The sequence below is a fragment of the Rhinoraja longicauda genome, chromosome 2 (genome assembly GCF_053455715.1).
Source record: "Rhinoraja longicauda isolate Sanriku21f chromosome 2, sRhiLon1.1, whole genome shotgun sequence".
Lineage (NCBI taxonomy): Eukaryota > Metazoa > Chordata > Chondrichthyes > Rajiformes > Arhynchobatidae > Rhinoraja > Rhinoraja longicauda.
In genome coordinates this window covers 87938122-87965020 of record NC_135954.1, presented here as the reverse complement: position 1 = coordinate 87965020, position 26899 = coordinate 87938122, and the positions used below count along the sequence as shown (strand labels likewise).

At 41.2% G+C, this 26899-nt stretch overlaps 1 protein-coding gene across 2 annotated transcripts in view; it reads right to left on the bottom strand.

Moving 5' to 3' along the window:
- Positions 1-26899, bottom strand: part of elp2 (elongator acetyltransferase complex subunit 2) — a 115157-nt gene that overhangs the window by 65685 nt on the left and 22573 nt on the right. For both annotated transcript variants that reach the window (XR_013548969.1, XM_078422941.1), the window contains exons 9-10: positions 19622-19717; positions 5512-5612 (exon numbers count right to left, since the gene is read on the bottom strand). Coding sequence is in view for 1 of the 2 variants with exons in the window: in XM_078422941.1 (XP_078279067.1) it covers positions 5512-5612; positions 19622-19717 (197 nt within the window). In the remaining variant the exon portion in view is untranslated. The remainder of the gene's footprint in view (positions 1-5511; positions 5613-19621; positions 19718-26899) is intronic.

Here is a 26899-nt window from a genome sequence, read left to right as displayed (position 1 = left end):
TGATTCTAATATTGGCCATTTTGTATTTCATAGTTCAACCTTTTTGGGGTCCCAGCACCGAACCTTGCGGTACCCCACTGGTCACTGCCTGCCATTCTGAAAGGGACCCATTTATCCCCACTCTTTGGATGTCAACCAATTTTCTATCCATGTCAGTACCCTACCCCCAATACCATGTGCTCTAATTTTGCCCACTAATCTCCTATGTGGGACCTTGTCGAAGGCTTTCTGAAAGTCGAGGTACACCACATCCACTGACTCTCCCCTGTCAATTTTCCTAGTTACATCCTCAAAAAATTCCAGTAGATTTGTCAAGCATGATTTCCCCTTCGTAAATCCATGCTGACTCGGAATGATCCTGTTACTGCTATCCAAATGCTCAGCAATTTCGTCTTTTATAATTGACTCCAGCATCTTCCCCACGACTGATGTCAGACTAACTGGTCTATAATTACCCGTTTTCTCTCTCCCTCCTTTCTTAAAAAGTGGGATAACATTTGCTATCCTCCAATCCACAGGAACTGATCCTGAATCTATAGAACATTGAAAAATGATCTCCAATGCTTCCACTATTTCTAGAGCCACCTCCTTAAGTACCCTGGGATGCAGACCATCAGGCCCTGGGGATTTATCAGCCTTCAGTCCCATCAGTCTACCCAAAACCATTTCCTGCCTAATGTGGATTTCCTTCAGTTCCTCCATCACCCTAGGTTCTCCGGCCCCTAGAACATTTGGGAGATTGTGTGTATCCTCCTCAGTAAACACAGATCCAAAGTAACGGTTTAACTCGTCTGCCATTTCTTTGTTTCCCATAATAAATTCCCCCGCTTCTGTCTTCAAGGGACCCACATTTGCCTTGACTATTTTGGGTGTGCTTTGCCAGCATTAATAATTTAGATTTTGTTTTAAAAATGCATGCAATTTAAAAAATGCATGCAATTCCATTAGAGCATTCCATTACTCATTTCTAATGAGTTGTGGGAAGACCTGCATGGGCTCGTTGTATGATGGGGGTTTTTAAGGTCTACAATTATGACCTACTTAAAGAAATTTGCTTTGTGAATGCAAGGAACAAAACTGCTAACATGTTTGTCTTACTTTATAAATAATTATGTTACAGATTTCAGGTATTTAAATAGGGCACATTATTGAAGGAGACAAATGGAAGTAGAAAAAGGAATGGTCATTGAACTATGGAAGCAGAGACAGGAAGAACGAAAGAAAGCTTGATCAAAAAGGTTTTTAATTGCTTTCCATTAATGGATATGGTGCAGGCATTAAATCTGCCAGATACAGGAAATGTGCTCAATTAACTCATGTTTTGATGTGAACCAGTAAGTGACAGCAGATGTGGAAAAGCCCGCTATTTGCTCAAAACACTGAAAATTAAATGTGATTTTGGCAAACTTGCATCCCAACAGCTTATCTTTGGAAAACTCAAACACAGATAGATGGAGATAATATACAGGCATGGATAGGGGGAAAGGCTAGCCAACAGAATAGTAGGTTTAAAAGGGTAATTTTCAGATTGTGGCAGTCAACAGTTAGTTGAATACCATAGGGACCACTGCTGGAGCCTCAACGACTGGTGATCCAAATTGATAACTTGGATGAAGAGATCATGTGCACTTTATCCAAATTTGCCAAACAGTGGATGTATTGGGAACTTGTGAGGAGCACCCAAAGTGCTGTCAAAGCGATATATAAGGGTTCTTTGAGGGAGCAAGAAGTTGTAAAGGTGGGCCAAGGAATAGCAAATGGAATTAACTCTGTAAAGTGTGAGGTGTTGCATTTTGATATGTCAAACCAAGGCAGAACTTACACAGTAGATGGTAGAGTCCTGGAGAGTGTGCCAAAGCAGAGACTTCTGGGAATACAGGTACACAGTTCCCTGAAAGTGGCGAATCAGGTGGACAACGTGGTGAAAAATGCATACAAAATGCTTGTCTTCATTGGGAAGGGTATTAAGTATAAAAGTTGGCACATCATGATACAGCTGTACAAGTCGTTGTTGAGATCATACCTGGAGTAATGTGTGCAGTTCAAGTTGCCCAGCTATAGAAAGGATGTCACTAAGTTGGAAAGGGTTACCAGGATGTTATCTGGACCTGCGTTATCGGGAGAGGTTGGTTAGGCTGGGCATTTTTTCTTTGGATGAGTGGATAAGTGGATGACCCTGGTGAGGTGAACAAGATCACGAGGGACATGGATAAAGTGAAGACTCACAGTCTTTTACCCAGGGTAGAGGTTTTTAAAACTGTAGGCTATAGGCTTTAGGTCAGGGGTTCCCAACCTTTTTTGTCCCGTTTACCCCTTTGCAACTTTTCAAAAGTAAATTTACCACCACCCTGTTTTGTTCAGCAATTTGAGTTTACACTTCTACCATAATAAAGCAACCGACAAAGGGAAAATGTAAAAATAGTTTTTACATTATTATTTTAAGTTCAAATAACAATAATAATAGCACATAACAATGTTATTTCACTTATTTATGAACACCTAATGATGAACCGATACCGGGATACCAGAACCAAACGCAGTCAGTCAATATGTACAAATCCAGAATCAACAAATTTACCCCCTGGGTAGGCAAAATTTACCCCCTGGGGGTAAATTTACCCCAGGTTGGGAACCCTTGCTTTAGGTGAATGGGCAGAGAGATATAAGAGAGACATCAAGGGCAATCTTTTCATTCAGATGCTAATCTGTATCTAAAATGAGCTGCTAGAGTAAGCTGTGGAAACAAATACAATTACAAAATTTAAAAGACATTTGGAGAGGTATGTGGAAAGGAAAGGTTGAGAGGGATTTTGGACAAATACAAATGAGACATGCACGATATAACAACCTGGTACATGAAATACAAAAGCTTTTCATGTAGATGCAGCATATAATGAGGAGCATTAATATAACATTGGCTTTTATTGAATGAAATACAGAACCGCGGTAGCGCAGCGGTAGAGTTGCTGCTTTTCAGCGAATGCAGCGCCGGAGACTCAGGTTCGATCCTGACTACGGGTGCTGCACTGTAAGGAGTTTGTACGTTTTCCCCGTGACCTGCGTGGGTTTTCTCCGAGATCTTCGGTTTCCTCCCACACTCCAAAGACGTACAGGTATGTAGGTTAATTGGCTGGGTAAATGTAAAAATTGTCCCTAGTGGGTGTAGGATAGTGTTAATGTACGGGGATCGCTGGGCGGCACGGATTTGGAGGGCCGAAAAGGCCTGTTTCCGGCTGTATATATATGATATGATATGATATGATAAATATTTAGAGTTTTGATGCAACTTCATAGACCACTGATGAAATCACACCTGCAGTATTTTGTTTTGTTTTGGTCTCCATATTTAAGGAAGGACGAGGGTTGCATTGTAGGCAGAGCAGAGAATATTTATCTGATCAATCTCTGGGATGAAGGGGTTGACAGATAAATGAAGGAAGGTGGAGAGGTTGGGCCATATGGAAGGTTGATCAAAACATACAAGATTTTGAGAGGGATTGACAAGGTGGATGCTGAGAGGTTTGATATCCCACCCGATAGTTAGAAATGAAAACGTCCGGGGGTCCAAGGCAAGGAGGACTGGTGGAGATGGGAGAAGGGGTTGCTTGGTGAGGACTCCTTCCCATAGAAAAAGACACAAAGGCGGAGGCGGCAGAAGAGAAGCTCCACGTCATGGCGGGCCCAGAACTCATTGAGGTAGGGGCAGAGGGGTACAAAGGTGAGGCCTCTGTTGAGGACAGATCATTCTGTAGCAGAAAGGGGGAGGTCAGGGGGGGATGGTGAAAACACAACCCCTGGGGTCAGAGGGGGGCATGGGAGTGCACGGTTTAGGTGGGGTACTGCGGGGGGATGATGGGGGTTCAGACGGGAGGAGGGCATGAGGAATAGTGTATGGGTGGGGATACTGAACTAAAACATCTCCAGAGATGCTGCCTGACCCACTGAGTTACCCCAGAACTTTGTGTCCATCTTCAGAAAATCTAGTGAACTTGTTTTACTCAGATTTTTATGACACATTTCCGAACAAGAAGAGGAAACTATCAGAGGGTAGAACTGATGAGAACAGGAAGGTGTATGGGAATATAGAAAATGATTAGGCAAAATCATTGGCTTAAATGGTTAAACTAAATAGACTTCAGTGTTGGCCAATTGTGAGGTCATCCGTTTTACATCAAAAAAGATAAATTAGAATTCTCGTATTTGGTAACGTAAATCTGAAACTGTTGAGAAGCAAAGAGACTTAGAAAACTAAGTAAGTAAATGATCAAGCTTTAATATAAGTACAAAAACCAATCAAAGAATGAATGGAACATCTCAAGGAATCAGGAGTATCATCAAAAGGGCTGAAATACAGTAGATTGACTAATCTCCATTTGGAGAGCAGTATTTCATTTTAGAGCCTGAAGAACAGGAAAATATACTAGCTTTGGAGGGATCAAGTAGCACAGAATCACTGGAATGATATAGTAATTTGATTTATATTCAGATGAATTTGGAGGGTCAAGGAATGATATAACTGAAGTACTCAAAAATATTAAAATGTTTAGACAGGGTCATAATACCTTCTAAGAGCTAGTTGAAGAGGAAGAGGCCATTTCAGGGTGAAAACTAAAGCATTTTTCACACAACAGGTACTTGGAATTTGGAACACTCTTTTCCCTAGTAGATGTGGGATTATGACAAATGCAGTTTTCACAACTGATTTAGAATGAAATCTAAAGGTTAAGATCCGGTGTTAAGGACGGTAAATGCAATTTAGGTGTCAATCTGTCACTATCTATTCAGGTGACAAGTAAAGTTGTGAAGCTGATATACCCACTCCCATTCTTATGATTCTATCTCCACGCTTGGTGCAAATTTTAATTCTGATTGATAGTGAATTTCCTTACCAATAATACTTAAATGTACTTAATTAAAAGTGCATTTTGAAATTCTTCAGTGAGGAGGAACTCTCTCCCAGCCCAGAGCTTCTTTGATCCCAGCCAGCTTTCCTGCCCCAGAGTTATTGCATACTGGTCCTGGCTCCTGGGCTGTGGGTGGTGTCATAGTACTATAGAGGCTGTCTTGTGAAAAGTAATTTGCATGCCAATACAAGTGTGGAGCATAACCAACTCCTGTTTTATGATCAACTCTCAGAGTCCTCGGGCACCAGGAGAACAGGCACCTCCTGAGCTAGACAAATAGTGTAAAGAGCAGTTGAGGTATTATCATTGAGGATCCATTGACCTCCAGCAACAGGGAAAAACGAGGGGTCAAATGTGACCATTTCGCCCCAGATACACAATGAACCCAAGAAACTAAGACCAGCACTCCCAGGAATAAAAAGACTAAAAATAATTGATCCAACACACTTTACTCTTCATACATGAAATACACTATTTTTTAAATCAGAAATGACAACTGATCTAAAATTAGATGCAGCCATCATTAACTTTTATAGGAAATCTCACAATGCTGTCAAAGAATCCTGGAAAATAGCATTAAAATATTATCATGGATAATAAAGCTTACCTGTTCCAACCACACATCAGATTCTTCATCTGAAGCCCAAATGATCATTGTTTTATCCATTGATGCAGATAACAAGGACAAAGGCTGTTCAAGTCTGCCATCTGCAGGAGAGAAGCAAGAACAGAATACACTAAGTCCCTCATGCCAAGCAATACCAAACGGTTGTATTTCACGACACTCTATAGCTGACCAGGAGGTCAGAAATTACAAAATGTATTCTTTAATAAAAATACTAAATTATCAACCACCCCAAAAACTGCAATATCAACAAACTCAAATAAATTAGCCAGAACAAATAATGTTACAGTTTGGAGTTTCTGGATCGCAGGTTAATCACAAAGATTAACACCTTAATCGCTATTCCCCCCCACCCCCTTCTCACACACACATGCCGAGAGAAACAACAGCTCAAAGGTCGTGATCTAATTGGATCAAGACTCTAGGTGAACAGGCAGGATTGTGGATAATCCAGACTACTGCCCCCATTTATTCCACTTCCATCATTGTAATCAATATCTTTACTGAATCTACAGGACCAATTGGCTAAACACTAGATTAGCCTAGATGCTTCATGCATCGCATGGACCTGAGCAATTTGCCCTGGAATTCATCTCATCCATGACAGGCCATTACTGTCAAAGGCTTTACAGTTTGTTTTAAGTAAATCAAGAAATTATTTAAATGGATTTAGGCATTGTTAAAATGTTAAAATAACTTACTTAAAATCTGTTAAGGTACCAGAAATCAATATAGAAAATGTAAAGGAAAATAATAAAACTTCTCAAGTGTTCCCAGCCTTTTAATTACGGTCAGTTACAATATTTAAGTATAGAGTTGCACCTATGCCAGTTACAGCTAGTTAGAAGCTGAATGGGATATACACTCAGCAATTAAAAACAGAAAATGCTGTAAATACAAAATGAAGCAGCATTTCTGAAGAGAAAAACACAATTAATACTTCAGATTTATAACCTTCGTCACAGTAAGCAAAAGCTTTAAGTCAAGGATGTTTTAATTGCAGATAATGGAGAGGGATGGGAAGAACAGAAGAGAATGTTTGTAATAGTCGTAGACCAAATGAGAATGACTGATGCCACTGCATAGATGCCAGCTGAGAGAAATGATGAGGGCTTGTAGATCATAGCTAATCTGCCTGGAGAATAAAAAGGAAATGAATGAGGGCAACAGATAAGTAAAGGGCCTGTCCCACAGGCGATTTTTTAGGCGACTGCCGGCGACTGTCAAAATCGTAGCAATTTTCTTTTACCCTACGACAATGCCCCTGGCTAAGAGATTACACCGTCTTTAGAAACATTGCGAAATTCCCACGCTTATCAATGCTTCTTCGGCGTCCTAATCTTCGCACATAATACCAAGCTTCACGGTAACAAGGCATCAACTGGATTGACTTCCAGTTTACTAATAGCAGCATTAAGAAATTTAATTTTAAACGTAGTTAAATGGATTTTTGTGTGGAGTGTGGGCATTCTTTGAAAATGTACAGGAGATGCATATCTGGTTTCTGGGTTGCATATCTGGGTTGGGAGCCTACTTTAAAAGTAATCGCTGAGGGCCATAACCATCGCGAAATTCCCACGCTTACCTGACCGTCAAACTGTCGCCTCCAATCTACCTGTCAAATGTCCTGATGGTAAATAAATTGGTTAAACACAAGTATTTTATGGTATCTTCAAATGACTTTACTTAATTTAATATTATGTGCTTCTAAATGCATCTGCGACAACCTAGCAAACCTGGGGACAGCATGCGGTAGCGCCCGCAATAAGCAACGATACCTGGCGACAAGCCAGCTGTCGCAGAGAAATTTCAATCCGGTTAATTTCTCAGCGACGCGCCGAGATCCACTACAATTCTTTGAAGACTCCTCATGATCATGCCCGCGACACCCCGCCGAACTGTCGGCGACAGCCTAGTCGCCGGCAGTCGCCTTAAAATCGCCTGTGGGACTATGTTAGAACAGCGAGATTCAGAAGACTGCAGTTACTGGAAATCTGAATTAAAAGAGAATGCTGTAAATACCCAGCAGATGAGGGAGCATTCGTGAAGAGAGGAACAATAGAAATTTCACGTTGATGACTTTCCATCAGAATTCGTCAAATCTGATAGAAACTAGAGAGGTTGCGTATCTGATTCCTGAGAGTTCTCATGTAGCTTATAGAAAAATGAGGTGCTTATCTCCAACGTTACACTGGTCTTCATTGGAAAGCATAAGGGGCCAAAGTCACAAAGGGAGTGGGTTGGAGAACTATAATAACAGGTTACTGGAAGCTCTGGGTACCTTTCCCATGGCCTCTCATTCCTAATATGAAGAGAGATGATGAATATTTTCCAGCTTCTAGCATATGCCGAGGAAAGTATTCTCTTAGGCAAAAATTATTTTTAAATATGTTTGTGACCATCAAGGAAATCTTGGATTAAATAAATGCTCATCCAAAAGGTATAGTTCGATTTTCCTGCAGCTGCTGTGTTTCCAACAGTGCAAGAAAATCATAAACATGACACGTAGCCAAGCAAAATACTGTAGATGCTAGAAATCTGAAATAGAACAGAAAATGCTGCATATACTCAGCAGTCTGGCATGATCTGAGGACAGCAAAGCAGAGTTCACTTTTCAGGTAAGAATTGAAAATTTAAATCTGAAAAACTATGAGAACATACGGAAAATTAGTTGCAAATACTTCTTGCATCTCTATCTTAAGCACAAACGATTCAGAAGCTGACAGACATTACATAACATGTATTTCTTTCCACTAAAATTATTGAAGTGGTGGTTAATACTTCACTGCTTCATTTAAGAATTTTATTTTCCTATTTCATTAAAAATTACACGTCAGGAAAGATTTCATAAATTAGTCTTGAAGCAGCCAGTGTGCTGGGGGCTCTGTTGTTTGGGATATATATAAATGACTTGGACATACCTATAGATGGGTTGGTTAGTAATTTTGCAGGTGACACCAAGATTGCTAGAGTTGCGGATGTTGAGAAAAGCTGTCAAGGTATTCGACAGGATATAGATCAGCTACAGAAATGGGCTGAAAAATGGCAATTAGAGCTTAATCAGAGCAAATGTGAGGTGTTGCACTTTGGAAGGTCAAATGCATGGGAAAAGGATACAGATAATGGCAAGACCCTTAATAGCAGCATTAAGGTACTGAGAAATGTTAGAGTCTATCCATAGCTCCCTGAAAGTGACAACATAAGTAGATAGAATGGTAAAGAAGGCATATGGTATGCTTCATGGTGCAGCTTTATAGGACTTTCGTTAGGCCACACTTAGAATAATGATCACCCATTTACAGGAAAGATGTGGAGGCTTTGAAGAGAGTGCATAAACGGTTGACCAGAATGCTTTGTTGATTAAAGAATCTTACCTATAAGGACAGGTTGGACAAAGTTGGATTGTTTTCTCTGGAATTACTTTAGAGATAGACTTTAGGCTTTAGAGATACAGTGTGGAAACAGGCCCTTCGGCCCACCGAGATCGCACCGACCACCAATCATCCCATGCACTAACCTACACACAATTGGGACAATTTTACAGTTTACCAAAATCAATTAACCTACAAGTCTGTATGTCTTTGGAGTGCAGGAGGAAACAAGAGGACCCAGAGAAAATCCACATGGTTACAGGGAGAATGTACAAACTTCGTAAGGACAGCACCCATAGTCAGATTGAACTTGGGTCTTTGGTACTGTAAGGCAGCAACTCTACTGTTGTGCCACTTTGCCTAATGCCAGAGATTAAGAAGAGACCTGATAGAAGTATATGAAATTATGAGAGGCACAGACAGTCAGAAGCTTTTTCGCTCAGTGGAGATGTGAAAGACTAGAGGGCATAACTTTAAGTTGAAAGGGGCAAAGATTAAAGGAGACGTGAAGAGTAAGGTTGCTGATAGACACAAAAAGCTGGAGCAACTCAGCGGGACAGACAGCACTTCTGGAGAGAAGGAATGGGTGACATTTCGGGTCGAGACCCTTCTGAAGAGTAAGGTGTTTTTTACACTGGGGTAGTGAGTACCTGGACTGTGGTGCCAGGGATTATGGTGGAGGCAGATAGGCCAGTGGCATTCAAGAGGCTTATAGATAGGTTAATTTGTGAATAGAGGGGTGTGGATCACATGCTGGCAGATGAGATGGTTTAGCTTGGCGTCATGTTCGGTACAGACATTGTAGGCTGAGGGCCGGTTCCTGTGCTGTACTTTCTAAGTTCTATGTACTTACAAAGCATGCTAAAAGGGTAATATAAAGTATTGCGGGACTACCTAATAAAGAATGCATTAGTTTCCAGATCCAGTTTATAAATAGAACCTGTGACACACCAGACATTTACATCTACACAAGCACACTGAAAAAAACCTCAGGCAACATTTTCAGCCCATTATCCACACTGCAGCAGCAAGCGTGCACTTGATGTTCATTGCAATCAGCAATCTGAAATTTGTAGCAAAATTTCAAGTGAATGGAAAATTATGAGGTAGCAATAAACGGGAGCAACAACATAGGCACTTGTTTTGGACAAAGATGAAATTCTATTGCAGAAATTGCAAGAGAACTCCGAAAAACAAATTAATACTAAAATATTACTAGCTCAAATATCTCCTTTCAATCATTGACCATCCACATTCAGCAGCTCGCATCACACACATGTTGCTGCTTTTTATTTCATTTTTAACTAAAAAATAAGAATTGCTTTATCATGATTGTCTGAAAATGCAGACCGAATTATGCCATTTTTAAAAACTGTTCATCTGCTAACACAACAAGAAACTGAGGTCCTACAATTTATCTTGTCATTTCTTTAAAGATGCACTGTGGCTTCAATTTTGAGCCATACAAGACTGAAATAACCAGTTTAAAGAGCGAGTTTCGTGCCAGCTCAGACATAGCAGTTGCCTTTGATTCAGAAAGATGTTGGTTCAAGATGCACTCCAGAGAATTTTATGAGGGCTGAAAATAAATAAATAATGAGTCGAGGTTGCATAAACATAGCTTATATAAAGTTGAATTTAGACTCCAGGGATGATCTAGTCACGACATTTACCACGATAAAGAGATTTTAAGGAGAGAATACAGTGAAAGTATTTCGTCCTGTGGAGGAAATTCAGAACAAAGCAACACAATCTTAAAATTTAAGGCAGGCCTTGCAGGCAGGAATGAAATCTGGAAGTACATACTCATGCAAAGGATACTAGAAATCTGGAAATCATCCTGAGAGTTTGTGAATTCTGTGACAACTAAACTTTTTAGGACTTAAGTCAACAGATTTGTTCAAGGTAAAGTTTTAACAGGATATGGATCCAAAGCAAGTAAATAGGATATAAAGTCATTTATTTCAGCTCCAAATTCACAGGTAACCTGCTCTTTTGTTTGACTTATTTGACTGAACTCTTGGTCACCAGTTCTATTAGCTTGTGATTTTTCAATTTGTGGCAAAGCTCATCTCAGTGACAGCTGCCTGAATAGTATGAGGATTTTAGAATAGAGCCTTGTTCAAATGTGCTGTTTAATACAGACTTGCCCACTGCACAGGGCATCAATCATAGCTCTGAGCAGGGGAAGATTTGTGTCAGAAAATGGATCTATTAGCACTCATCTTCTTACACACTAAATCCTTTCTAACCTTAAATTATTTTAACCTTAAGTGCCTCACAGTAGCAACATTTACAGGTGATTTCCCTGACATTTTCCAGTCATCAAATGCATGCCGAACAATATCACCATTTAATGCTATTCCTACTTCACTTTTCCTGACATCAACTGGAGCCCAAGGTTGTAGCTTACAATAATTGTGAAGACGTCTCAGTACAACCAGGAGATCACAATGCTAGTTTGTTGGTTTTCCTGTAATTTAAAAGGGGAAGCTACTGACATCAGGGAACATGATTGTATGTCTTCAGAAGAAATTTCAGGCTGCTCAATTTTCAGAATCACGCAATCACAAAAAATTAGTGTTTTCACCCGTATTTAGCTGTGGCCTAGGTGAAAACAAGTATAGACAATGAGACTCACCTAGGTGAATTAAAGAATATAGAGTCTCATTGTCTGTACTCGTTTTTACCTAAGCCACAACTAACAATGAACTGTTTCCTTTATCATTGTTATTTTCTTTGCATATCTTTAATTTATTTGTTCTATAAAAGTACAGGCCAGGAACAGACACTTCGACCCACCATGTCCTTGCTGATCATGATGCAAATCTAAACTGCACATCTGCCTGCATGTGATCTATACCCCTCAATTTGCTGTCTGTTCTTTACCAAACCAATGAAGGGAAGTGCCTTACACCTTATTTATCACCCTATTCACTTGTGTTTCCACTTTCAGGGAATTATGGACATGCACCCCAAGATCCATGTAATTCTCCTTGGTGAATACTAATGTGAACTGCTCGTTCCATACTTTGCCCATTTCCTCTGGTTCCAGGCATATATTCCTTCTTTCATCTTTGAGTGGTTCTACCCTCTTCCAAGTTATCCTTTTTTAAAGTATGTATTAAATCCAGTGGATTCTGTATAAACATGCTCTGTTAGCCCCTATTGGGCCTCTTGGTTCCCTGTTAAAGTCCTCTCCTGCTTCATTTAAGACCTTGTCCGATCTCTCCTTCCCAAACCTTACAAATGCTTTCTTGTTCTTCTGTGAGTTTTTTGGGCAATTATTGAACATTCCCAGGCAGGACTTCTGCACAACCACACAAAATGTACTTACTGGCTTGGTTTGAACATAGATAGACAGAGGAAGACACAGCCCTATCTTTGGCCTTGTGCCTGCCAAGAATCATGTACACTCCAGCTACAGTGGTGAAGTGACAAAATAACAAGAATGACTTAAAATCAAGGATAGTAGTGAACAATGCCAAAATTTCCTGAAGATTCTGTCACCTACTTTAATTATTAACAGGTGAACTGTCGTACTTGCAAACTGGTAATGATTGAGCTTTCCTCATCAAGTGTTGTACGTAGCCAAGCATGAGACTGCAGCCAGTGGCAAAGAGTGGCAAGGAAACACAAGGGCCATGAGGTAAACTCTGTAGGGGAGCGGAGAAACAAGGCAGCTGCTGAATGATGTTCCTGTCCAACATGCGCTGCCCTTGCATTAGCTGCAGGGGATGTAAAGGATATCTTGATAGAAAGTCACTTAATTGTTAAATCATAGTCCCTAAAGTAAACAAATTTGATCCACGATACACTCCGATAGTTACTAACAAAGCAGAGCACCAGTAATTGAGCTAGGAACCCAGAAGATAATCCCTCATATAGTGCTCTCCAACACCAGCTACTGTCCATGAGACATCAATAATTAATCTATGATCATATTTCAGAGATGCTTGCTACATCTACCCATAGTGGTTTGCACTCATTCTGACTTTACTTGCAAGGCCCTAAAATTTATTTTTGAAATACTTGATTGAGTGGTCTTCAAGTTCCCCAACACACAGAACCTCCGTCATTTATCTCACTGATGAGAATGTCCAAATCTCTTTCATTAAATCTCAGCTCTATTTCCCTCCCTCTCCCTGCAGCCGTTCTTGTCTCTACATGGCGGCTCGGTGGCTCAGCAGTAGAGTTGCTGCCTTACAGCGCCAGAGACCCGGGTCCAATCCTGGCTGCGGAGTTTGTATGTTCGCCCCGTGACTTGCGTGGGTTTTCTCTGAGAACTTCAATTTCCTCCCACACTCCAAAGATGTACAGGTTTGTAGGTTATTTGGCTTGGTATAAATGTAAAATTGTCCCTAGAGTAGGATAGTGTTAATGTGCAGGGATCGCTGGTCAGTGCAGACTCGGTGGGCCGAAGGGCCTGTTTCCGTGCTGTATCTTTAAACTAAACTAAAGTAGGCATGGTGTTTGTTGGTGCTATCTGGCTATGACGGGTAGGGCTCATTTTCATCGTCATCTTTGACAGTTGGGCAAATATCTCAAGATCACATCTGTCTTCATTTTTGTGCAAAGTCCATTGGGAAGGTATCATATCATATCATATCATATATATACAGCCGGAAACAGGCCTTTTCGGCCCTCCAAGTCCGTGCCGCCCAGTGATCCCCGTACATTAACACTATCCTACACCCACTAGGGACAATTTTTACATTTACATTTACCCAGCCAATTAACCTACATACCTTAACATAACCTACATATGTTTCAAAGACAGATATCCCTCTCAAATTATGAAAGCCATGTTCAAATGAGTATGGTTCCATTGGGAAATGTTCACATCCTGTTTTAGTGCATGTTAACATCACACCATTCTTCCAAACGTCTTTCTGCAAGGACCCAAATCAGAATTGTTACAACGTTTGAGCATACAAAAATAGTTGAAATTGAATTTCGAGTCAACTGTGATGCTCTCAAATCAAAGAATCCCCACTGAGACATGCAGTAAAGATCAGAAAGATAACACAGAAAAAGCAGTTTAGATCAAAGCCACATACATGATATTTTTTTAAAAACTGGAAATAGAAGTTAGATTAAGTTAGGATCTTAAAAAAGTCAGACAAAAATATTTGAGGTTTAATTGTAATTCCGAATAGAGTCAAACAGCATGGAATGTTGAGAATGTCCAAATCTCTTTAATTAAATCTCAGCTCTATTTCCCTCCCTCTCCCTGCAGCCGTTCTTGTCTCTACATGGCGGCACGGTGGCTCAGCAGTAGAGTTGCTGCCTTACAGCGCCAGAGACCCGGGTCTAATCCTGGCTGCGGAGTTTGACTTCTATGTTGTCCATCCTGCCCATGTTTGGACCAGATCGCTCTTAACCTTTCCTCTACATTTACCTGTCCAAATGTCTTTTAAATGTTGTTTTATATCTGCCTTAACTGCCACCTTTGCAGCTCCTTCTGGATACCGACCACATTCTGTGTGAAAACGTTGTCCCTTGGGTTCATATTGAATCTTTCTCCTCCCACATCAACAAGTGGTGAGAGGGAAAACCAGTCTTCTCTGGGTAAAAGACTGCATTCTTCCTATCTATTCTCCTCGTGATCGTATACACCCCTATAGGATCATCCTAAGGCTCACGAACTCCAACGAATAAAGTCCCTGTCTGCTCAACCTCTCCCTTCAAGTCCTTCAAGTCCTGGAAACATTCAGGTAAATCTTCTGCACAATCTTTCCAGCTTAATGACATCCTTCCCATATCAGGGTGACCAAAACTGAACATAATACTCTAATTGCAGCCTCACCAATGTCTTGTACAACTGTAACATATCATCCCAACTTCTATGCTCAATACCCTGACTGACAAAGGCCTATATACTAGAAGCCTTCTAGAAGATTCTTCTGCTCTACAACACTCTCCAGAGCTCTACCATTTACTGTGAAGGTCCTGCCCTGATTTGACTTCCCAAAATGCAACACCCCACTTACCTGCTTTAAACTCCATTGGCCATTCATCAGTCCACTTGCCCAACTGATCAAGATCCTGCTGTAATTTTTGATAACCATCTTTACTATCTATAATACCACCCATATTAGTGTCATCCGCAAACTTACTAATCATGCCTTGTACATTCTCATCCAAATTGAGATGACAAACAGCAATGGACCCAGCATTGATCCCTGAGACACACCACTAGTCACAGGCCTCGAGTTTGAAAAAGAACCTTCCACTATCACCCTCTATTTCTTCCCACAAAGGGAATTCTCTATCTAGTTGGCTAGCTCTCCCTAGATCCCATGCGATCCAACCTTCCAGAGCAGTTCACCACGCGGAACATAATCAAGTTCGCTGAAGTCCATATAGACAATGTCAAAGGCACTCATCAACCTTTTTGGTTATTTTTTCAAAAAACCCAATCAACTTCATACGATACAATCTCTCGTGTACAAAACCATGCTGACTATCCAAATGCATATATATCTTATCCATCAGAATCCTCTGCAGTAACTAGCATACTGCAGATATCTGGCTGACCTGTCTACTGAGACTTCTCCTTGCAGCCCTTCTTCAATAGAAGCACAACTTTAACTCCCTCCAGTCTTCCAGCACCTCACCTGTGTTTACTGATGAAGCATATATCTTAGCTGGGGTTCCTGCAATTTCTTCTCTAGTTTCCCATAATGTTCTTGGATATAGAAACATAGAAACATAGAAAATAGGTGCAGGAGGAGGCCATTCAGCCCTTCGAGCCAGCACCGCCATTCATTGTGATCATGGCTGATCATCCACAATCCGTAACCTGTGCCCAACTTCTCCCCATATCCCCTGATTCCACTAGTCCCAGAGCTCTATCTAACTCTCTCTTAAATTCTTCCAGTGACTTGGCCTCCTCTGACCTCTGTGGCAGAGAATTCCACAAATTCACAACTCTCTGGGTGAAAAAGTTCCTTCTCACTTCAGTTTTAAATGGCCTCCCCTTTATTTTAAGACCGTGGCCCCTGGTTCTGGACTCCCCCAATATTGGGAACATTTTTCCTGCATCTCGCTTGTCCAGTCCTTTTATAATTTTATATGTCTCTTTAAGATCCCCTCTCATCCTTCTAAACTCCAGTGAATACAAGCCTAGTCTTTTCAATCTTTCCTCATATGACAGTCCCGCCATCCCAGGGATCAATCTCGTCAACCTACGTTGCACTGCCTCAATTACAAAGATGTCCTTCCTCAAATTAGGAGACCAAAACTGTATACAATACTCCAAATGTGGTCTTACCAGGGCCCTATACAACTGCAGAACCTCTTTACTCCTATACTGAAATCCTCTCGTTATGAAGGCCAACATACCATTAGCTTTCTTCACTGCCTGCCGTACCTGCACCCCGACTTTCAGTGACTGGTGTATAAGGACACCCAGGTCTCGCTCGGATATATCCGATGCGGCCCAGGAGATTTATCTACCTTGGACATCCAGTACTTCCTCAACAGTAATACGAATTATCCTCAGGATATCTCCATTAACTGTCCTAATTTTCCAGTCTTCATGTCTTTCTGCATGGTGAAAACATCTCTTACGGCTTAATGCAGAGAAGACCGCTTATGTTTCTGAAGGACCCAGTTCTCTCTTAGTTACATGCTTTCCCTTAATATATTTGTAAAATATCTTGATTCTCCTTAATATTATCTGCCAGAGCTATCTCCTTCCCCCTATTTGCCCTCCTGATTTCCTTCTTAAGTATGCTCCTCACTCCCCCAAATTTCTCCAGGGCACACTTAATCCCAGCTACCTATACTTGGCTCAAGCCTCCTTTGTTTTACTGACCAGAGCCTCAATATCTCTTATTATCCAGGCTTCCTTACTCCACCGGCCTTGCCCTTCACACTAACAGGAACATACATGCCCTGAACTCTCAACATCACAATTTTAAAAGCAATTCAGAATTTTAACTTGTGGTAAAGCCCCTTGAGTCAAAGCCTCACCCTTACCCTAAACATAGCCTCGCTCCCAAAACAGCCACTCCCAAGAAGCCACTCCGCCACCTTTCCTTCTTTTTATTGCCAGCTCAACGAGCCAATTTATTGGCCACTTAACTAACCAACCCAACGACTACCTTTTGAAATCTACCGCTGCTGCTCAGGTACTAAAATGGCACTCACTCAGCTAATCCATTGGCTACTATTTTGCAAATTACTTTGAGTAAATAACACGGCATATTGTTAAAATTATGTTTTTCATATCAGAAGGACCACAAAACATAAATTGTTGTAGGAAGTATTGATCTGTCAGTTTAACAAGAGGCTAATGAAATCTCCATCAAAATATATATTTTTTAAACAATACCACATTAAAAATAGCCAATTTTAATTTCAAAAGGAAAAGTTTTGCTTGATCAGCATGGCTGCACTTATTGATAAAGTAACATGGAGTAAACATGAGGTATTTGGATTTGTAAAAGGTTTTTGATATGCACCACATAAAAGATTAATGTTTTATCAGATCACGAACAGAACCAGAGTACTAATAATCTTTTTGACTGGAATACTTGCCATAACTGTTCAACAGGTTAAACAAATAACATTGCACTCATCAATACACAAATTCATGACTTTGATGAATTAATACAGGAACAGAAGCCAACTAGATCAGAATAGGATCATTTAAGTGACAATTAAGCTTGGTGTAAGAAAAATAACAAAAGGTGGGGTAAAGAATAGTAATAAATTAGATATTTTGGATTAAAGACATGATTTATATTATATTTTTATATTCTGCCACTAAGTTTGCTGATGATATCAAATCATATGGTTAATTAACATTTTAATTTTAACACAGATACATTTTTAGATAGATTGCCAGTGTAATTAAAAATGAAAAGAGCAAGATTAGTGTCTTGGTAATTTTCCATTTTATGAGCAAATACATTCAAATTCTACACTTAATTCATTTAATACAAAAAATAATTGAAGAAGAAGAGAGCCCAGATTAGACCATATTTTAATTATCATCAACCCTGAGGAAGGACAAGGAAAAAGAGGGAAGGTGTCAGCCTCCACACTATTTTTTTTGTACAGATTCATGTCGATAATTATCTAAATGCCAATAAAGTAATCTTTTTAATTTCTATATGAATAAGAATAAAGAATTACTTTGCTGGAACTGAACCCAGCAGCATCATTCTGTACAATTAATGTTAAAAATTCTTTAATTCAGCAAATCGCAATTGTCAATAATATTGATTGCGTTGGGTGGGCTTAGTTATTACCAATTGCAATTAGAGTTTCTTAAGCAACTTAGAATTCCCAGTATCTCTCTAATGGTGCTAGTCATTCATGCATACGTTCCAATAATTTCTATGTAGAATGACGGCGTACTAATTTAGATTTTTTTTTAGATTTAGAGATACAGCGCAGAAACAGGCCCTTCGGCCCACCGAGTCCGCGCCGCCCAGTGATCCCCGCACACTAAATATCCTACACCCACTAGGGACAATTTTACATTTGCCAAGTCAATTAACCTACATACCTGTACGTCTTTGGAGTGTGGGAGGAAACCGAAGATCTCGGCGAAAACCCACGCAGGTCACGGGGTGAACGTACAAACTCCGTACAGACAGCACCCGTAGTCAGGATCGAACCTGAGTCTCCGGCGCTGCATTCGCTGTAAGGCAGCAACTCTACCGCTGCGCCACCGTGCTGCCTTTAATTTAATGCACTTTTAATATGGAGTGAGTTTTTAAGAAAATCTGGACCATTATGTATAATGTTAGGTTTATCATATTGATCAGTTGAAGTCTGTTAGTCTTGCGTTTGACGGCTCTGGTCCTGTACTCGCTAGAGTTTAGAAGGATGATTGAAACATATCAAATAGTGAAAGGCCTGGATAGAGTGGATGTGGAGTGTTTGTTGTTTCCAGTAGTGGGAGAGTCTAGGATCAGAGGCTCAGAACGAAATGATGTACCTTTAGAAAGGAGATGAGGAAGAATTTCTTCAGTCAGAGGGTGGCGAATCTGTGGAATCCATTGCCATATAAGGTTGTGGAGATCAAGCCATTGGGTATTTTCATGCAAAAATTGACAGGTTCTTGATTAGTAAGGATGTCAAAGGTTATGGGGAGAAGGCAGGAGAATGGGGTTGAGAGGGAAAAATAGATTGGTAATGATTGAATGGCAGAGTAGACTCAATGGGTAGAATGGCTTAATTCTGTTCCTATGACTTATGAACTTAAAATAACAGAGGCCCACCACTGATTTTCCGGCACCCTTGTTCCAGAGGCTTGCCGGATTATCCGTTTTGCCAGAACAATGGAAGTCACATAATAATGATGCAACATTGCACCTCTGACCCACTAATTATACACATCCTGTGTCTCTAAAGCACCATGGACTGCTAGAAACTTAAAAAAAACAAACATTAAATGTAAATTAAATTTACAGCAAAACTTGCATTTCTTGCACGGGCAGCCCGAGCACCGGTTAAGGAATTGCCCTTGGAAGTCCCGACAAGGGTCGGATCAGCGGCCACCCGCACTACCGGGACAACCCGCACCAACCCGAGGCGCAACATTTTCAGGGCAACTTCCGGCGGGGATTTCAAGTGTGCTCTTGTAATTTTGTACAGATTGTGGAGGACCATCAATTACCGGAAAATTGGTGGTGGACCTGTACATTTCTTTTACTGCACGAGATAAAACTGAGTATTTTAAAAACAATGTGAAATTTTACCTTTGTAAATAGGAGGATGCCAATGTAGCCCATAAACCCAGTTTTCATGACCAGACAATACTGTTTCCAGTGTCACTGCATATGACACCTCTCCCTCTAAAGAGAAGAAAAAAGTGACAATAACATCGCGCAATGTTAACATAGAACATTGTACAGTACAGCATAGGAACAGGCCCTTCAGCCCACAAGGTGCAGAATATGATGCTAAGACTAAATCTTATCTTTCTGAATATAATCCTTATCCCTCCATTCTCTTAAATGCCACAATAGTATCTGCCTCAACCACCATCCCAACAGTGCATTCCCGGCACTCATCACCCTCTGTGTAAAACAATTAACAATTCAAATAAAGTGAGCAAAGTGAGCAAAATGATGGTCTTTTAACCTGCTATTTGTTTGCAAACTTGAATCAGTCTTAAACAACTATGTTGAATATTATTTGCGTCATATGTATTTTGTTTAATCGATATTCCAGTCATTAAAGGCTATTTTTTTTTGTCTTTCAAGTTTTTGCTTTATTAAATTGATTCACTGGGTATGCACATAAAATTATCTCCGGTTAGGCCTGACTCAACATGCAGCAGATATTGCCACCTTGCATTCGATGTCAGAAATGTGAACCGATCTCCCCTTCGCTGATAAAATAAGGGTGCATTACTGCAACCTCCTCCAGTGTGGACATTATCCTCAAGTGTGGACATTATCCTCAAGTGGCTCCGTTTCTGGCAACAGGTGCAGAGTAAGGCACAGAGTCTGCCGTCGCCTCACCGCGCCGCCGGTCCGGCCCCCAGAGCCCACCGACACGCAGGGCGCAAACAAGTGCCTGATGGCAGCGCCGCCGCCTGAGGTGGACTCATGGAGCAAGCCGCCCCCCGCCGGTGAGGGCGGCACGCCGAGCCCCGGGCCTGCCGCACAGCCAGGGCCCGACACCAGGCCTGAGCCCACGGGGCAGGCCGGGGACAGCGCCGAGGAGCCGTGAGCCGTCAGCGCCTGCAGGATGGAGTTCGTTGAGACTCCGGCACCCAAGGTGAACCTGTGGACCCAGAGAGTGAGCGGGAGTGGCGTGAAGGCCGAGCCAGACATCAACAGATCACTCTACTTCATCATACCCCCACTCACCTCTACGTCTGAATGTGACAACTGTATCTGCCCGAGTAAGAAAATCAGAGTTGGAAGACAGATTAGCCGTTCTACACACAGTCCACGAGGATGAACAATTCTTCGACTCCCTGGTGGCCTTGGGTCCTGCTGTACCCATTATTGTTGCTGAGGAGCCGGACTCTACTGTCTCATGTTCAACTGCACCATCCCAGCATGAAGCCCCTTGCCCCTGGACACAGCATGGAGCCAGACCCAGGACTATGACCAGCTCTACACCTTGTCCATCAGAGCCGTGGTCTGTAGTCCATAGAGGAAAGCAACGTGGAAGACGGCCCACTCGCCTCCCACCATTGCAAACTCTCCGACTAAGCAATAGGTTTAACATCCTGGATGAGCATGAATTCCGGTCACTGCATAACCATACCGTTCCTCCTAGATCTCTCCTGGATCTGCCAACTGCGACCAGGCATGCATCGCCACCCGCCGATTATGCTCCAGTGCCTCTCGCTGGTCCTGCCAGTCCAGAGTTGTCCACTGCATCACCAGCCTCCCACGTTGCAGCTCCAGCTAAGGCCCTGAGGCGTCCGCCCCCTCCCACACAGGGTGCCCCTCAGATTGTGGTTCCAGCAGGACTCAAGAGACGGCCTCCCATCACGGAGAGGGGTTATCCAACGCCAACTTCAGCAGCAGTGGGCCCGAGTCGCTCGCCCCTCCTCCGACACCGCTTATAATTGGTGACTCCATTATGAAAAGCATGAGGGTGAATTCAGATGTAACTTACTCTTTCCCTGGAGCTAAAGTCTTGGATGTCTTAGTGCAGATTCCAAGCCTTCTTGATATCCAGATGTGCAAAATGTCATTATCCATATGGGCACAAATGACACATCCCAGGAACAATCCGAGCAACTGAAACGTGATTTTGTCGCCATTTTAAACTCATTGAAGGACTCAAAGAAACGTATTTTTGTCTCAGGACCAATTCTGACTTTTAACCATAGAAGTTGTCGCTTTAGCAGGATTTTATATTTCCACACGTGGTTGCAGTCATTTTGCAGCTCAAACAGCTTTCATTTTGTCGACAGGTTTAATCCTCTCTGGGGAAGTCCACTACTTTTTATGAAAGATGGCATTCACCCAACAGCCTTGGCTCTCGAAAGCTGTCTAATAATCTATTATACGCGGTGCATATGACCCCACGTGACTGACTAATTAATTCGGCCCCACATGCTGGCCATGATCTGGACATACCTACGGCCACAGTCCATAGCCTACAAACACTCTATCCCCCTCTATTCTGGCAGAAAATCTTTGCCCAGCCCGCTCACGTTTCAGATAAAAACTGTAGTTCTTCCTCAAATTTACATCGACTCTCTGGACAACCACTGAGTATCCCCGTGACGATTACATCAAGATCCACTTTAAACAGATCTCTGCCCACTGTGGATAGAAAAATCAACTACAAGAACTTCTTCCCTGCAATCTGAAATCACATGCATGAAACAGTATAAAATGGGTCTGCTCATGGTAGATCATTAACCAACAAGACTTTTATCATCAATGATTTCATATCTGAAAATAATCTACATTTTATGTTTTTGGTAGAGACATGGTTGCACATTGATGGAGTGTCAACACTTATTGAAGTTGGCCCATCCAACGAAAATTTCTTCCAATCTGTCAGGAAAAGTGGAAGGGGTGGGGGTATAGCTGCAAGTTTTACAAAAGATTTTATGTGCACAGAGGTTGACCTTGGGAGATTCTGTTCTTTTGAATATCTTGCCATTAAAACAAATTAAACTGTGCTCACTCTAACACTGTACAGACCACCCAGACAGTTATCCTTATTCCATATAGAATTCTCTGAATTGATCTCACTGGTCATAATGAGATTTGACAGAGTGATTTTAAATGGAGATTTTAACATTCATGTAAACAACAGCACAGACCTCAAGACGACAGTGTTTCTGAGCTTACTTGACACCCTCGACTTTACTCAACCTGTAAATGAGGCCACTCACAAACATGGAAATACAGTGGACCTGGTGATATCCCAAGGGTTAAAAATTTATAATACCCTGGTGTCTGATTTTACCGCTTCTGACCATTACTGTGTGTTTTTTGATGTGTTTTTAAAGTTGTTTAGGCGCCCTTTGGAGTCTACATGTAAAAGGCGTTTTTTAGGTCCAGCAGCAGAACTCAGATTTTCTGAGCTTGTAAATTCATTCTCTCCTCACCCAGGGAGATTCTGTTGACAAAATGATAAAAGCTTTTAACAGTAACCTAGCTATTCATATGTTTAAAAAAATCATGTAGAGTAGTTGAAAGTAGGTGGGGGAAAAAACAGGACTAGAAGTACATCTTGGCATCTATAAATAAACCTTTGCTACTTATAATAATGCTATAAGATCTGCAAGGAGGACCCATTTTTCTCAAATTATCGAAAGTGGTGGAAATAGTAAGATATTGTTCTCCACCATTCACACGGTAGCGCAGCGGTAGAGTTGCTGCTTTACAGCGAATGCAGCGCCGGAGACTCAGGTTCGATCCTGACTACGGGTGCTGCACTGTAAGGAGTTTGTACGTTCTCCCCGTGACCTGCGTGGGTTTTCTCCGAGATCTTCGGTTTCCTCCCACACTCCAAAGACGTACAGGTATGTAGGTTAATTGGCTGGGTAAATGTAAAAATTGTCCCTAGTGGGTGTAGGATAGTGTTAATGTGCGGGGATCGCTGGGCGGCACGGACTTGGAGGGCCGAAAAGGCCTGTTTCCGGCTGTATATATATGATATGATATGATGATAAACTCTATTTCAACCCCTGATTTTTTAAGCAAAGCTTCTGCTGAAAAATGTGAGCTGTTTGCCAATTATTTTAAAGTTAAGGTTCAGACTATCAGAGCTGGCATCCCTTTAGATTCTACTGCCCTCTGCTGCCGACCTAGTAAGACGCAGGCAAAAATGAACAGTTTCATAAGTATTTCTACCTCAGAACTTTGTAAAATTGTGGCTGAGCGCAAATCCACTACCTGTCATTTCGAGTTTTTAAAGAATGTTTTTAACAGTTTATCCAGTTATGTTCTTCCAATTGTAAACATCTTCCTTGACACTGGAATTTTCCCAGATGCTTATAAAGCCACTGTCGAAAAACCTCTGTTAAAGAAACCAAATTTAGACAGTGGGCTACTGAGTAATTACAGACCCATATCAAATCTACCCTTTATCAGCAAGGTACTGGGGAAAGTGATATTCAACCAAATATAACACTTTTTGAATCAAAATGACATTTTAGAGAAATTTCAATCTGGTTTCAGAGCAAATTACAGCACTGAGACTGCCCAGATAAAAATAGTCAGTGACCTTAGTTAGCACTGACGAGGACAAAGTCTCAGTACTGATCCTCTTAGACCTCACAGCAGCTTTTGACACCATACATCACAGTATTCTTATAGATCGCCTAGAAAACTGGGTCGGCCTGTCAGATCAGGTACTAAGTTGGTTCCAATCATATATCAGTAGAAGGAAATACTTTGTTGGCCTTGGGGACTATGTGTCACGGCTGCATGATATACCCTTTGGTGTAGCACAAGGTAGCTGCCTTGGCCCGTTACTCTTTTCCTTGTAGATGCTGCTGCTCGGAGGAGTTATCAGACAGCATAATGTAAATTTTCTAAGTTATGCCGATGACACTCAGTTATACCTCTCTGTCGAACCCACTGATGCAAATGCCTTAAGTTCTTTGACCTCCTGCCTATTTTTCAATTAAAAATGGATGAATGCTAACTTTCTTAAACTCAACGATGACAAGACAGAAATTTTATTACTTGGATCAAAACCCAAGAGAGAGATGTTTCTTGGTAAACTGGGACATTTGACTGCCTATGTCAAACAAGAAGTCACAAGCCTGGGAGTAAAAATTGTCAATGATCTTAATTTTAAATCTCACATAAATAAGGTAACAAAGTGTGCTTTCTATCACCTCGGAAATATTGCTAAAGTACGGCCTTTCTTAATTCAACATGACTAAAAAACTCGTACATGCTTTCATATCAAGCAGACTTGATTACTGTAATGCCTTCAAAATCCACCTGCAGTCCAGCTTTTAACAAATACCAAGAAAAGGGAACATATCATCCCAGGATTATACTCCCTTCATTGGTTCCCTGTGAGATCCAGGATAGAATATAAAGTCCTTCTTCTCTATAAAGCCCTAAATGTCTTAGGAGCAGCATATTTTACAGAGTCCCTCCTTCCCTATTCCCCTACTCGAGCGCTCAGGTCTTCTGATGCCGGCCTATTAGCCTCTCAACGCCGCACCAATAAGAAAATTGGTGAAGCAGCCTTTTTCAATTACGTCCCCAAGCTGTGGAATACCCTTTCCAGGGCTATGAGAGACACCCACTCAGTTAACATTTTTAAACAGCAGCTAAAAACTTATCTTTTCAATCAAGCTTTTAACTGACTTTACTTCTTCTGATGACATTGTAAAAATTACCTTTATTCTCTTGTATTTATCTCAGCATACCCTTCAGCAGCTTGTGTGCTCATATAGTATATGAACTCAGTATTTGACCTCAGTGTTTTTGTTTTTGTTCTTTACGCTCTCAATTTTTAATTTTTAATTTTATATTTTTATATAAATCTGTGCTTTTTATCTCAGTAACTATCTTTGTCCTTACTGTTTTAAATTGTATTTTTGTTTAGACCTGTGTTTTGGTGAAAAGCACTTTGGGTTGCATTCAATTGTATGAAAAGTGCTATACAAATAAAGTTATTATTATTATTAAGAAACATAGGTAAGCAACTGACCCCAAAACCTTCCTGACATATATATTACCTCTGCAGGAGCCTCAGCGGTGGTGGGGCCTCGGTGGCAACGGGAGCCTCGCGATCGACCCACGATCAGCGGTCGATGAGCGTGAGGGGGGGAGAGAAAGGCAACGGGGACCCGGCGTGGGGGGACCGCCGTGAGGGACGGTGGGAGAAAAAAGGGGGACCCGGTGGGGGGGGGGGAGAACTCTAGTTTTAAAATCCTCTGCCAAGGAGATAAGCCTGCGTTTGTTTTTGTTTGTTTGTTCATTCGTTCCGGTTGAGGCGCTGTGCACATGGCAGCCAGCCAACAGTACCTTGTCTTTTTCTTTTTTTTTCTCACTTTTAATTTAATTTTAATTTCAAGTTTTCGTGTACCTTGTTGTGTGTTGTGACCGTTGGCAGGCCAATTTCCCTCCGGGGATGAATAAAGTTTTATCGTATCGTAACTATATTTAGTGCTGATGGTCCAGAGAAACTCAGTCAAGCAGCAGAGCATAAGCAGACCCATGAGCCAGCTTGACATTTGCCATATCGTCTGACGGGTCAAGCATTTCATTTGGCTTCGGCCCCACTCACCAACCTACATATCCAACATCGGGTTCAACGTGAGTCTCACTCACTAAATATCTGTGTTTCATAAATGCACATGTTTTTTTTTGTATTTTAGCAAAATTTCCTTCATACATAATGCAAAACTCTGCAAGGGTCTGCAGGATGTAGTCCTTATTTAAATCGGGGAGTGTCTGCGGTATTAGGCCTCATTAAGATTTTTATTAATATTGTATCAATGATTCAAAGTGGAAACAAAGTTTTAGGCACCGTGAGTCAATATCAAATATACTTGAATAAATGCAAAGTAAATATTCATTTCAATCACCCCAAAAATGCACCACCACCATGATGAGACATTTATTTTTTATTTTTTAATGCCATGATCCTCTCAGAGGGACGTAATAAATCTAAACAAGACAGTCAATATAGTGCTTTTAAAATCCGTTATGAATTTAGGAACTTAAAAAACTAAGATTGAGCTCAAGTTGTGTAGGAAAAAGGGTCTCGACCCGAAACATCACCAAGATGCTGCCTGACCTGCTGAGTTACTCCAGCATTTTGTGATACAAGATTGAGCTCAAGAATCGTTTGTCGTCACTCTGAGTTTCATGTTGTTGTGTAATATTGAAAAAGCTGTAAGTACTACATATACAAACTAAAATATTATGATCAAATCAAAAGCCATGTAATTATTTGCAAGAGATGAACCAACAAGACCAAGAGCTCAAATGAAGCAATCATTTAAAATATAATATACACTAAATAACAAGGCTTTAAAAATCGCAATAGTTTTTGCAACCTCATTTCCCATATCTGCT